Raw genomic sequence first — 13,802 nt, 5'->3', positions numbered from 1 at the left:
ATGTTTTTTTTTCACCCGGCATTAAAATTAAGTAAAACCACATAAGTCAAATAATTAATGACCCACATCAAATTAAAAAAAAAAACCCATCAAATAGTAGTAATTTTCTACAAATCAAGTGAATAAACACTCGTTTTAAGATTAATAAATAATTATTTTTATTTTAGTCAAAAAGTGGTCAAACAGCGTGTTCCATCCCAAAACAAAAGGGAGGGAGTGAATAAGAATTGAGAACGAAAAGACGGAGAAAGATCGACGTGAAAAGGAAATTTTCACTTCGAGATAAAAGAGAAAACGACGCAGTATTATTAAAGTGTAGGGCACTCTCACAGTCCAGCTACTCCTGCGTTGGCAAACATCATTATCATCTGCCAATCATCTCTAGCAGAGAGTGGGCCCCCATTTGCACTCCCCCAGATTGAAACCTTGATTCCTGCATGCTTAACACGTGTCTACATCTCCTACAGAAACTTCAGAACTGTGCATACACACTATATACACGCACATCACCAGCCACCCTCTCTGGAAGGTGGGAACCAAAGCAGTAAAAAAAAATCTCTGCCACTGTTACAATTTTGCTACCTTAAATCACCAAACTTGTTTCCACTTCTACTGTCTGCCACAAAACAAAAATAAATAAATAAATAAATAACGAGGCGAAAATAAAAAGGAGTTTTTTTTTTTTTTTTGGAAGGAAGAAAAAAGAGTTACTATAATTAAAAGGGATTCGTTTTCCTTCCTGCAAAATTTCACAGTGATTTTGTAAGCCCTTTTTTCTTATTATTTTTTTAAACTGTAATTTTTTTTTTAAAAAAAAAAGATTTAGATTGATTAATTACAAAACACCTCCTTTACTGATGCTGCTGTGTTGTGTTTCTCCTTTTTATTCCGCAGCAACCACAAACGAAAACTAAAAAACTTAAACCAAAACTAAAACCCTTTTCCTTTTTTTAAGAATCCCATTCTTTTGTTTGTTCTAAATCCTCTAAAAAAGCAAGACAGTCACAAAGCCATGTCAGGTTTGTATAATCCCAACTTCTCACCTGCAAGAGCTGCTTCTCCACAAATTAGAAGCACCCCAGATATTAATATTGACAGGTACGCCCCCATACTCAATAAAGTTCATATCTTTTTTGACACATGAAGCAGGAAGTCAGGTTGTTGAATTATTCTTATTATTTTCCACTGTGTTAATTAATCCACATGCTTGATTATTTTGAAGAATTGTATTATTTTGATCTGTGTGGGTTGGCTTTCTGGTTTGCAGTCAATACTTGTCAGAGCTTTTAGCTGAGCATCAAAAGCTAGGACCTTTCACACAGGTGCTTCCGATATGCAGCCGACTGTTAACTCAAGGTTGCTTCTTAAGTCTTTGAGTTCTGGATCTAGGTTTTTCTGGAATTCAATGGCACCCTTTTTTTGCTTTTTGTATGTTTCGGTCTGCACAACTACATTACTTGACTTGCCACTGTGCTTGTTTCGAGTGTTCAGATCGTCCCAGTTGTTCTTCTTTGCGTCAACTCTATGCATCCGTGTTTGTTTTCATTTTGGGATTGTGTTTATGGTCTTGGCTTGATCACATAGATACACTTGTTTCTTCAGTTCCTGTAATTATTTTACCGTGTATCAGATGGTGCCCCCGGTACCTATATTTAGTTTGTCCAATTGCATCAATGGCTGAATGTATCTCAGACATTTAGTACAATGTGGAATTTATGAAAGAAAAAACTTTTGACTGTTACATTTGGTTTCTCTGCTTGCACCAAGTACAAAGCTAGCAATTGCCACGAAGGTGTGATTCTCGACAATCTGTAGGCTTCATGCCTGCTCCAGTGAGCATGAAATATTGCTCTTTTGTGGTTGAAATCTGAGTGCATGATGGAGTTTGGTACAAATCAACTTCCCAGTGTTAGCTTGAATAAGATAAGTGGTCTGTTACTGAAATAAACATTGAAGATGTGATATTGTCTCAACATTCCTGATTTGTGGCTGGAGATAGTATTTTCTTAGCCTTAAATCCTCTTCAATTCTTTCTGGAGATGTCTAGTTTTTCTTCACAATGCATTCTCTTTCATAGTTTGTCCTTGTTGCAATTCTTTTCTTCTTGTTGTGCCTTTTGCTTGGTTTTTGAGTGGATTTCTTCTGTCTTATTTTAATACGTTTATCATGATTTCAGATCATAGTCTCATATAAAATGTTCTTTTACAAGCAGAGATATTTCGGGTTTCTGGGATGATGCCCAATCAAGGATTTGGTGACTTTGACAGACTGCGGCATAGAAGCCCCAGCCCCATGGCTTCTTCAAATCTTATGTCAAACGTTGCAGGTACAGGGTTAGGTGGCTGGAATGGCCTACCTCAGGAGGTAATCCTTCCTTAACTTGTGTCATTGTTAATTGTTTTACTTGAAACCGTGGATAAAAGGTTTTTGTCTGTATATAAGGTTTCAAGTCTCGAATGTGAATCTAGGTGGTCACCGGGTTTTCAGCCTGCTTTTAAAGATCCTTATAATACAAGGACAATAAACAAATCCTCCAGGCTGCAAAGTTATACCAAAGTGATTATTTAAGAATAACCTCTTCGAGAAAATCATGATAGGATTTTGGTGTATTATTGAATATATGTATGATCTAATGACCTGTCTAAATTTTGATAATTTCCAATGATGCGCATTTATGCTCTAATTATGTGTATTGTGGTTTAAAACTTCAAAAAATTTCTATTTCCATATTTCTTCTCATCATTACATGATTTTCATGGGGTTTCTAGAAAGATCAGTGACACATTAACTTGTTTGAGGGGAGAACTTTATACCTGAGGGCAAACAGATATTCATGGTCCTGTTTATTTGTTCTCTATCATGTCTTCAAAGACTCAACTCTCGGGGCGTCCATATGCTCAAATGTATAGTAGTTGCAATTCTTGAATGTAGAAAAATATACCTAACAAAAGATATGTATTTTTTTTAATCAGGAGAGTTTTCCTTTTGTGATGAAACTCATATAGAAAGCACAGATGCCTTTAAATTGTCTGCTCTGTGATACTGATATCCTTGAAAATTGAAGTTGGTGATCCCGTGCAAGAATGGTTGTGGCAGGTTACTATATGTTTGAATGTGCTTGTCTGTGTGTGGATCACTTATCCACTGCCGATTGGCTGGCTATCTAAATTGTAAATACTGATCCTTTTTGCTCTTGTAACCTGTATGCTAATCCTCATATTTACCTAACAGAGATTAGGTGGACCTCCTGGCATGACGATGGATTGGCAAAGTGCACCTGCAAGCCCTAGTTCATATACAGTCAAGAGAATTTTGCGTTTGGAAATTCCAGTGGATACTTATCCTAACGTAAGCTTTATACTTAAGATGCTGGTCTATACTTCCAATCTCTTTTGCTTATCTCTGTGCTTGGTTATTGTTTGTTAGTTCAATTTTGTTGGACGGCTTCTTGGTCCAAGGGGCAATTCACTGAAACGGGTTGAAGCTACTACTGGCTGCCGTGTGTACATTAGAGGGAAGGGCTCAATAAAGGATCCAGACAAGGTAAGCACACCTGTAAGTTTCTTCTGATCTAAGACTACTGAAATTTTAAATTTTAGAATGACTAGTCGAAGAAAATGGCATATTAATACAGTGAATTTCCAAAGAATTTGTTACCAATTTTTTTGTTAAAGATAGGTTCTGTTTTCTGTGCTTAATTATTTCAATCCTTTCTCATCTCAAGGAAGATAAGCTAAGGGGAAGGCCAGGCTATGAGCATCTCAATGATCCACTTCACATCTTAATTGAGGCTGATTTACCTGCCAACATTGTTGATATCAGGCTGAGACAGGCGCAGGAGATTATAGAAGAATTGCTGAAACCTGTGGTAGGCAACACTACTAGTACATTTCATTTTTTAATTTGAAAGTTCCATTTGTGCAATTTGATACCGCCAATATTTATCTTTTCATGTGCTTGTGCTAAAACGTATTTTGACTTCCCAAAACACTCTGCCTGAAGAGCAAGACTTGGCGGGCATGTGGTTGTATATCAGGAAATGTGCTTTTCCATTCAATTAGTCACGTGTGGCATGTGTGTAGGAGCAACTTTAATGTTGGTTTATGTTGCGGTTTGCCACTTCAGGAATTTAATTGTCGCTACTCTTAAATGAAGTGTGTTGCATCATTTACATCTTAGAAGAGTTGAATACAGACTACCTTGGGTTTTGGAAAGGGTAGTATTCACTTGGAAGATACTATTTTCACCCACTTTCCCCCTTCTCCCTTATCCGCTCTGCCAAAAGTAGATGCCACAGCAATTTATTTTGATGGCAGCTGTGTTCATTCCTCACAGAAATCACTTCCAGTTTACTCAAATAATGATATGCAGACTGAACGAGTCCTCAGATAAGTTTGTTTGTCATCTTTTAAAAATGGAAATTTTGTTGTGCAGGATGAGTCACAAGATTATATTAAGAGGCAGCAGTTGCGTGAGTTGGCAATGCTGAATTCAAATTTCAGAGAAGATAGCCCGGGGCCAAGTGGCAGTGTTTCTCCGTTCAATTCAAGTGGAATGAAACGTGCAAAAACAGGACGCTGAGAGTTCATATCCATCACTTTGTCAAATGGTTTTCACCCTGCTCCAGAATTTCAAACTTGAGTATACCGTCTGATACCTCTCAGCTCAGTACAGCTACCAAAGATTAGGCTAACAGTTCTTGCTGGTGAGACTTCTGGTGGGTTTTCTTATATTTTGGTTTTCTTTTGGAACAAGAAGAAAAACAACAATGAAAGACATTAAAAAGAATTATATAGTTGGTTCTTGAATTTTAGGTTTGCGGAGGTCAGTTATTCCTGTAAACTTAATACATTCATTTGATTTATTCTTGTGTCAGTAACTTTGAGGAGTGTGGAATATATATATAATATATATAAATTAATGGTCCAAGTTCTAGGTCTCATTTCCAAGAAACTGAGTTTTGTAGGTGTGTTATGTCTATATGTTATATATATTATTAAAGCATTGAGATAAAAATTATGTAAGCTGGCTCTGTATTATTCCCATTTACAATCTCAATCATTTGGATTTTTATCTTATGTGTCCAAAGAGACATCCTCCTTTGTTAAATGTATGCAGAGTTGCAAGGCTGTTGTCCAAGTATTTGAATTCTTCTCTTTTTTGGCTCTAGTTATATTACCTCAACATTTTGTTAGGTATAGATTCCAATTTCTATTTGGCATATTACTCTGACTGCAGATTCCAATGTGGGGTTGTTCAATCTTGTCTGCTTATGTCATGTGATCATTTATGGAATCCTATGAAGTGACTTTACCTTGTTCAATTCTTCTGAGAATTGAATGTGTGGTTGCACTTGTTTTACTGAAAATAAAGTTAGCCATGATAACTGCTTCAATAAAAACACCAATAATAGGAATGCAGAGGAATTTTGGGTACCCACTTAGAAAGCAAGTAGAATAGGTGCATTGTTTTTACATGTTTATCATGGCTGATATCTGAAAATACCAGAAAATCTCCATTTTTGGATTTTCAATGGACTTATTTTATTAGAAAATTCTTCCCAAGACAAGTAAAATTACGTGAACATCTCTCGATACTTCTGCTTCCGCATGCTCTTGGCTTAGCAGCATATTATTGACTTGGACAAGCATATTACGTGAACAGCCTGTGATTGACTTGGAGCATGACATCTTATTCTTTTTCAGATATGTTATCATAACTAAAATGTTCTCGTTGTGTTTCCAATAATCAATTGTCTACTGTGAAAATGGGGCATATCTTTTTCTTTTTTTTCTCTTCCCTCATTTTGAAGTAGTATGAAAAGGCATGCATGAGTCCAAGAAAACTTTGAAGTGTTCATTTTAGACCATGATGAATCCAGATTTATAAAGCTGGATTGCATGAGAATATCGAATTTGGAATTATAAATCTTGAAAAAGGAAGCCCTTTTACCTTTTTCATTCGCACGAGCTACAACAAAAGCAAAAAGCAAAAAGTGTGAGCGGACGACATATTTGGCAACCATCTTTGGAAGTAGAGAAAGCCATGATAGGTGGAGCGATCTTCTGTTTTGGCTTTTTCATTTAAAATATTAAATATAACTTTAATGGAAAAAAGAAAAAAAAAATATTGCGATGAATATTTTACTCATTTTTTTTCCCTCCCAAATGAATTTGATGATATTGTGTTCTAAGGAGCATGCTTAGGAATGTTGCGCTTCAGCTTAGTATTGAAAGTATAATAGCAAAAAATTTTAATAATCATTATTAGTCACTCCCTCACCTCATGTTTAACATTTATGTTGCACTTAGTATTAAGTTTTGGTAGCTGTAGCATAAGGTATTTGGTAAACATTTGTTGTTGTGTGTTGGAAGTCAAGTCAATTTGAACTGATATTTATATGATGAAAAACTTATAATATTTATTGAAGTTAATATTCAAGTGTCATATTTATTACACACTATTAATTTTATTCCAAGCTGCCTTGAAGAATCTATCAACCTAGCCTTTAAAATGCTCATTACATTGTTCTTATTTTCTTTGTTTCTCAATACAGTATTAAGCTCATTTCTTGATAATTGTTAAGTTACATGATCATGTAACTTATGGATCAAGTAATTTCTTTCATAGTTCCATCATCTTTCAAAATAATAATAACAACATTATCATCATATTATTATTATTATTATTATTATTATTATTATTATTGCTCTCTACAAATAATTTTTGAAAATGATACCAAATATATTTTTTAATTTTAAAAATAATATTTTCATTCTCATTTTATTTCACGAACACAACAATTGCAACACAATAGCAAATCGCGCCCTAAATTTGTAGTGAAAGCAAGGAACCAAAAGATAAAAAATAAAAACAGTGAAGAAAGGGGGAAAAATAACTTGGCATGGACGCAGTAAAGCATGGCACAAAAAGAGTAATGACATTTTAAGACTCCTTTGTCAGTATTTAAAATTAAAAGCTGAAACAGAACATCGTATGCCAATTTTGTTGCTCCTCTGTCAGCCTCCGGGGTGAAGAATATCGGGACTCCACAGAAAAGGGTAAGATCCTAAAAAAGGGTAAAAGAATATCAGGACTCCACTGAGGCTCCCGAAGCCAAACAAATACTGGGTTGAAAGATCCCCAAAAAAGGGTGCGTACGGTGTTTTTGTCACCAATCTGGATGCTAGGATAATATACCCCTAGCCCTCTTTAATTTATGACATAGGAATTCTTTTGTTTAAGCAGTACGTTCATTATGTGGAGGATATTGTTCTTGGGATTTTTGTAGAGTGTAAAGCAGATGTAAGCACTTTTTACATTAATGAATTGTTATATTTGGTGTTACTCCTTTGTATCCATCCAATTTGATTTTCTTTTGTGCATTTTAATTTTTGACAAGGTTTGGGGAAATTCAGAATAGCAATTTGTTTGTGCAAGTCATCACAGCTGCATTTGCTTTTGTTCTTGCATAGTGTAGTTATCATACCTTTGTATGGAAATGCAATGTAGAGAGGCAAGTTTGCATAAAAGGAGAAGAGGGGGGGGAACAAGATTTGAGTTTTATCCGTTTATGTATCACGTAGCCTCGGACTAGTCATTTTTGAGGAAAGGATACATGAGTCCAATCCCAACTTGTTTAGGAATGAGCAAACCCATGTTGTAATTGTTAAAGATGCCTTGTCTTTTTCTTTTCATTCTCACTGTTTACTTTCATAAAGCAAAAGTATGAAATGGCAGCTTTGGTTTTACTGGATTGTGGGGTGTAATTTGATTCCTTTGATTATATACTGGCTTCCATGATGAGCACAATTAATCTTTTATGAAATTGTCTATCATGTATGTTAAAGTTTCTACGAGTAAGTAAAGATTACAAAAGTGAACCAGTGGTCCACAAACTAAAATTTCTATAAAATTTTCTTTGTTTCCTATCAAATAAAATATATATATATTGACAAAGAATCTGAAAATTGAAAAAGCTGCTCAGTCGTTCTCTGTTTTGATGGCAACAGATACAGATGCATTACCGTTATATTTTCCGGTGAAAGATGAGAAATCACGGTATCCTGGCTTCTATTTTTTTCTCTCTCTGTCTTTTTCATGATTTTCACCATAAAAGCACGAAAATGTGGGAAATGCTACTTCCTTGTCGGTGTCTTTGACTATGGTTTAGTTTGAATTACGGTTGGTACTGAATGAAGAAATTATGGCGTGTAGTGTGTTTCAGTTGGCTCCCTGCTTTTCAAATAGCAATCATAAGAGTATAGAATACCTTTTGACTGGTTGTTGATATTTATATATATATATATATATGTGTGTGTGTGTGTGTTAAGACTATTAAGCCTAAACCTCAACAAGACTCATGAAGCTTAATGAGTAGAAACACCAAGAACACAATCGAATCAAAAATGCCAGAACAAAGAAACAATATCAGAACCAGAACAGAGACACAGACCAATGACATTTGAAGGAAAAGTTTGCTCTTTATTATTGATCAAGAACTAACCCAATCGCAAGTGATTTACAGAAGATTATGCACAGATCACAATTGAACAGATTTTATGCATAATGATGAACAAATGAAGACGAAATTGACTCTCTCTCAGGCACCACCCGTCAGCTCTGTTATATACTGATATTCTGGGCTCGTCACAACAGATTATAACGAATCCATGCCACGTCAACAGATAATATCTAAAAGACCCTATCAACTGAAGTCAATCTGCACAACAACTCTCCACTTTTCCATATTCTTCATTTCAGTCCACATACACATATCTTCACTATATATATATATATATATGCGGACATGCTTTTAAGTCAGGGTGTTTAATAGAGTCAAATTTTAATGTTATTGAATTGCACGGCTTAATAGTATATCTGCAATTAAAAAAAAATGAAACCGCCCGTACCTGAGAATGATTATATATATATATTGCTTTACATACAAAAATTCTTTGTGGACATTAAAAGGCCTACAATAGCAATTTTACCTGGGCTTGCATATGAAGGAAGTTGTAACAGAAACGTATCTAAATTTGAGGTTTGTCAAATTCAGATATTCTTTGTATTCATTAGTTGTGAAGGAGGGTGTGATTCATCCTTCATCCTTATGTCAATATTTATAATAAAGAATCATCTGATATTGCCTTGCTAACCTTCTGCATTGAATTGGGGACTGTTCTATGACAGTGCATCATTTCAATTTCTTGGTTTGAATCATCTACTGCATGAAAATAAACAATATTCGTATAAATATGAGAGTTTAATAAACTTTCTTCGGCAGGGAAAAGTAGAGATTAAGAATTCTCACTATTTCTTAGATTCATGGACCCAATTCAATTCAGTGGGATCTTTCATTCACATTTTTTTCCACCAATAACATTTTATAAAACTCTTGGATCCACGAATTTGGAGTATCTTACTTTCACGCAATTCATAGGGTTCAACAAGCAATGGATATTTCACTCAAGTCATATTAGTCTTTTCAAACATGAAATCTTAGCTAGATATGCACAGTAATACTGATTTTAAATGCATGATTTACTTTATTGTAGGTTAAGATGGAAGAATGAAACGTGTTGAAGCCCACCTCAGATACAATGCTTTCTTACGAAATCTGCAATCCAAAAATTTCTTTCTTTTTGTTTGCTTAATTTTTCTCCTCTTTGTTAATGTTTATCAAAGGAATTCGAATTTTAATCTCCTTGTTACAGATAGGTTCTCTGCTTTATGTTCGAGTTGTGAAGGCAAACCCAGGCATGAATCCCATGCTATCATGCACTGATGGTTAGTACCGGGCTACCGGCCATATGTTTTTGATATGGAGGGTTTACTTATCAATTTTATATGGAAAATTTTTGTTTTCTTTTCTATGGACTATGTTTTGACTTTTGACCTTTTGCAGATTTATCTCATAATTTATAGGCAGTGGAAAAGCAGCAGAATTTGGCTTCCTTAAAGATGGCTAGTATGTTAGAAACTTCAACTGGTCGATTGAGAATGTGATATTTTTGGTTCCCCTATTCTAACTCATTTGGGATGTACTTCAACACAAATGAACATGGTGTCACTGCAGCAACAATTATTAGCTTTTAGGCCTGAATTGAACCTCCGTTGGCCTGAATGGCCGGGTTTGTGCATGTTCTTAATACCTTTTATTAGCCTGACTGCATGCTTAGTTGAGATGCTTTCCTCTTGCAACTCTTGGAGTTATGCGATGATACAACCCTGCTAACACCCTTTTATTTCCCTCAAGATTTCGTATTTGATCTAGGTGAATGCGGAGTCTCCCCCCTCAGTGGTGGTTGTTGGTAATGCCATCGTGAACTCTGAATCTTTGTGCGTAGTGCGGCAGAAAATTATGATGGATAAACTAGTTCAGAGAATTAAGTGATCAAGTTCTGGTCTGAATTTGATTCCCCCTATAGTCCTATACTTATATTCTTGTCAATCTTGAAACATTGTCTCCATGAATGTCGACAAATATCTTCAATAGTTTTCAAATTACCTCTAATGGTGCCTTCGGGGATTTGTGCGCGATCGTCGCCCTGCGTGTAAATGTGACTGTATATATATATATATATATATATATATATTTTTTTTTAATTTATGAAGCACTACTCATTAATGAGTAGTCCTCTTTAATTAAATATTAAAAATAAACAATTTCGTCCACATGGGCCACCAATTTTGAAAAGCTGAATAGAAATTAAATATGTGTTAAATTCAAATACCGGTCACATTAAAAGTTGCTGGACCATGACCAAGGAGGAGATGGGAGTAGTTGTTTGGTACCCGGCACTTAAAAATCATTAAGGTCGAGCCCTATTGTGGTGGATTAAAATTCTCTCATGTTCTGGGCAAATAACTTAATTATTAATTGAGTATTAATAAATAAAAAATAAAAAAAAGTTAAATCTTATCCATACACTACCACTAAAAGACACATAACAAACGATTATTAAAAGTTTAGATCAGGAGAGAATCTTATTCCGTTTGTGGTACGACTCAATTAAGATTCTCTCATACAATAGTCTTGTTAATCCCAAAATTCTATAATAAATGAAATGAATTTTATAATAAAAAGTTAAGATATTTGTTATTTAGTTGTTTAAATTAGAAGCAACTTCATTATCAATACGTCGCACTCATAAATCACAACAGAAATTAGCTTTGCAATCGACGGAATTCTCTTCAAAATACACTCGAATTTATGGACCAACAAAGTTGATGGTAGTTATTTTTAATTACAATACTCAATTAATGTCTGACCAAGAAACTACATTACCTCTAATCTCACATGATAGAATAACAAAAATAAGTTGGTATATGAGAGAGATTTATAGAGAAATACAAATGGTCCGAAATTAATATCGATCAACAAGACAGTCCACTACTTCAAAATTTTCCCCAAAAATTCCGACCTGCCGGATTCGAACCAGCGACCTAAGGATGGCTACCAGGCTTTGACCCACTACAGTCCTCCGCTCTGCCAACTGAGCTAAGGTCGGTACTTGGAGTAAGTCCCAGTTTATCTTTTAGTAATTAGAAACAGTGACAGTAGCCAATTAGGTGAAAATAGATCCCTCTGCAAATAGAAATTAACGCAAGCCCCTGCAAATAATAATATTGAAAGGTACACGAATTTATACTTTTGACCAGACAACTCTTTGTTGCAATCGCCGCCGGGTATCGTCTTCCCTCGCAGATACTTTTTAATTGCAGCCACCAGATCAGCAGATCTCTCCCTTGTCCCACTGATTTAGGTACATTAATATTCTCACGCTATTATTTTCATTTCTATTTGGATCATATCATATGTTCGTTTAATCGATATATTTCATATTAATAATTAATCATGTTTATTCGAATCTTAGATTCTTGTAAAAAGATGGCGACGGCAGCCCGGCTCCGCTATCATCCGATGGCGTCATCTTCGGCTCCCAACACTCAAATCCCCAATTTCACCCGCCAAAGCCCTAACTTCCCCTACAGATTACCCAACAATCCTGCTTCGTTCTCCCAAAACCACTCCCTCCGCATTCTCCACAGCAAGGTTTCACCTCCAAGATTCGAGCTTTCGAGTACCGGAGGCGGCGGAAGCTACGGAACCGGCCACGGAAAGGGCGGCGGAGGTGGCGGAGGAGATGGGAGTGGAGGATTTAGCGGAGATGGGGATAATAGTAATTCCAAAGATGCTGGGATTTGGGGGCTTTGGTTAAATGGGTGGAGATCAAGAGTTGCCGCTGATCCCCAATTTCCTTTTAAGGTTTTGATGGAACAGTTAGTTGGAGTTACTGCTTGTGTTATTGGTGACATGGCATCTCGTCCTAATTTTGGTCTCAATGAATTAGATTTCGTTTTTTCCACTCTTGTAGTTGGGTCCATTATGAATTTTACTCTTATGTATTTGTTGGCTCCAACATTGTCTGCGGCGCCCCAGAATTTGCCTGGGTTGTTTGCTAGTTGTCCCACGAGTCACATGTTTGAACCCGGTGCTTTTTCTTTCGCTAATCGACTGGGGACTTTTGTGTTCAAAGGACTTGTTTTTGCTTCAGTTGGTTTTGCTGCCGGCCTTGTGGGGACTGCAATCTCTAATGGGTTGATCAAGTTGAGGAAGAAAATGGACCCCGCTTTTGAGACGCCCAATAAGCCTCCACCGACGGTTTTGAATGCCCTCACTTGGTCGCTTCACATGGGGATCAGCAGTAACTTTAGGTACCAGACGTTGAATGGGATCGAGTTTTTGCTGGCTAAGTCGACCCCTGAAGTGGTGTTCAAGAGTTCTGTGGTGGTTCTGAGATGCTTGAACAATGTTCTTGGAGGAATGTCGTTCGTTTTATTGGCTAGAATGACTGGTTCGCAGAGTGTTAGTGCAGACAAGGCCGTTGCTGCAGCGGAAACTGGATCAGCTGAGGAGAAGCAAAAGTTGGTGGATCACAATGATGAAAACTAGGAGAGCAATTAGTTTCTTGAAGCTGGAGTATGTTCCGATTTTCTCCATTTTCTTGGCCGTTCATGACTTGGATGCTTGATCAATATAGTTGCAATAAAAATCCAAGATGATAGCCTGGATGTCTAATTATGTACTTGTAGTTTTAGCTGTTTTGAGGGTTAACATCTGTATGGGTTCGCCAACTCCGATGCTTGCTCTGGTGAACGTTATTTTTCATTCTACTTGTAATTTTCAGTTCCAAGTTTTATAGGCTTGCACTTCCTCGCAAGCAGCAAGATTTGAGCATATTTGTGTTTCTGGATGTCGATTCTGAAAAGAACCGGTAGATGGATATTTCGATTCGAGTGGATGAAGTTCATTTCCAAACTAACATGCTTGATAGAAAGACAAAAACATGTTTGTTCTGGGTGTCGGGATGCCTGGCTACAGGACGGAAGTCACATTTCAATTGCATTAATGCTGCTAAAATGGCAAAGATATAGATTATTAGCAGTAATTTTGGCAGGATGATAAGTAATGCGTTAGCTTTCTATTCAGAGAAGAATAACAAAAATTATATTCTGGTAATGTCGTCACTTTTAATATAATTATTGTTAATTATACTGTAAAAATAATCTGAAGCAAAGAGAATTAATTAATAAAATTTATTTTTAAAAGTGTTATGAGTTATAAAAAGTTTTGGTAAATCTCATAATTTTGAATAAATATGTATGTAAAACATTCTCTATATTATCATGTGTAGATAATTAAAATTAAAATTTTATATTATTAGTTTTATTTTATTATCTCAATATAATTTGTAATAATAATAATTTCTATATTTATATAGAGTATAAAAGTAATT

The 13,802-nt window shown here is 35.7% G+C and overlaps 2 protein-coding genes, 1 non-coding gene and 1 pseudogene across 5 annotated transcripts; 3 read left to right on the top strand and 1 right to left on the bottom strand.

The window, feature by feature from the left end:
• The first annotated feature begins 832 nt into the window (after positions 1-832).
• On the top strand, positions 833-5,071 carry LOC18039685 (KH domain-containing protein At3g08620). 3 transcript variants are annotated; one of them, XM_006429582.2, is made up of 7 exons: positions 833-1,098; positions 1,268-1,356; positions 2,213-2,364; positions 3,232-3,348; positions 3,427-3,555; positions 3,725-3,868; positions 4,435-5,071. In XM_006429582.2, the coding sequence occupies exons 1-7, from the start codon at positions 1,013-1,015 to the stop codon at positions 4,579-4,581; spliced, it is 864 nt and encodes a 287-aa protein (XP_006429645.1). In that variant the 5' UTR covers positions 833-1,012; the 3' UTR covers positions 4,582-5,071. The 3 variants fall into 3 exon arrangements, with proteins under 3 accessions (XP_006429645.1, XP_006429644.1, XP_024037992.1); XM_006429581.2 differs by having other exon boundaries at positions 835-1,098; positions 3,427-3,543; XM_024182224.1 differs by lacking the exons at positions 833-1,098; positions 1,268-1,356 and adding an exon at positions 1,385-1,923 and having other exon boundaries at positions 2,209-2,364.
• Positions 5,072-6,605: 1,534 nt separating this feature from the next.
• Positions 6,606-10,396, top strand: LOC112097393 (annotated as a pseudogene).
• Positions 10,397-11,420: 1,024 nt separating this feature from the next.
• TRNAY-GUA lies at positions 11,421-11,513 on the bottom strand. Its single transcript has 2 exons — positions 11,477-11,513; positions 11,421-11,456 (listed from the first exon to the last, which is right to left on the bottom strand). It is a non-coding gene; the product is annotated as a tRNA-Tyr (tRNA).
• Positions 11,514-11,594: 81 nt separating this feature from the next.
• LOC18039907 (protein RETICULATA-RELATED 3, chloroplastic) lies at positions 11,595-13,243 on the top strand. Its single transcript, XM_006429580.2, has 2 exons — positions 11,595-11,768; positions 11,880-13,243. Exon 2 carries the CDS (start codon positions 11,894-11,896, stop codon positions 12,956-12,958), a length of 1,065 nt encoding a protein of 354 aa, XP_006429643.1. The 5' UTR covers positions 11,595-11,768; positions 11,880-11,893; the 3' UTR covers positions 12,959-13,243.
• The last annotated feature ends 559 nt before the right edge of the window (positions 13,244-13,802 follow it).

Source organism: Citrus clementina, unplaced genomic scaffold, assembly GCF_000493195.1.
Source record: "Citrus clementina cultivar Clemenules unplaced genomic scaffold, Citrus_clementina_v1.0 scaffold_6, whole genome shotgun sequence".
Taxonomy (NCBI): Eukaryota; Viridiplantae; Streptophyta; class Magnoliopsida; order Sapindales; family Rutaceae; genus Citrus; species Citrus x clementina.
Note: the sequence above shows the minus strand (reverse complement) of the source record. Positions and strands in the feature narration are given on the sequence as shown.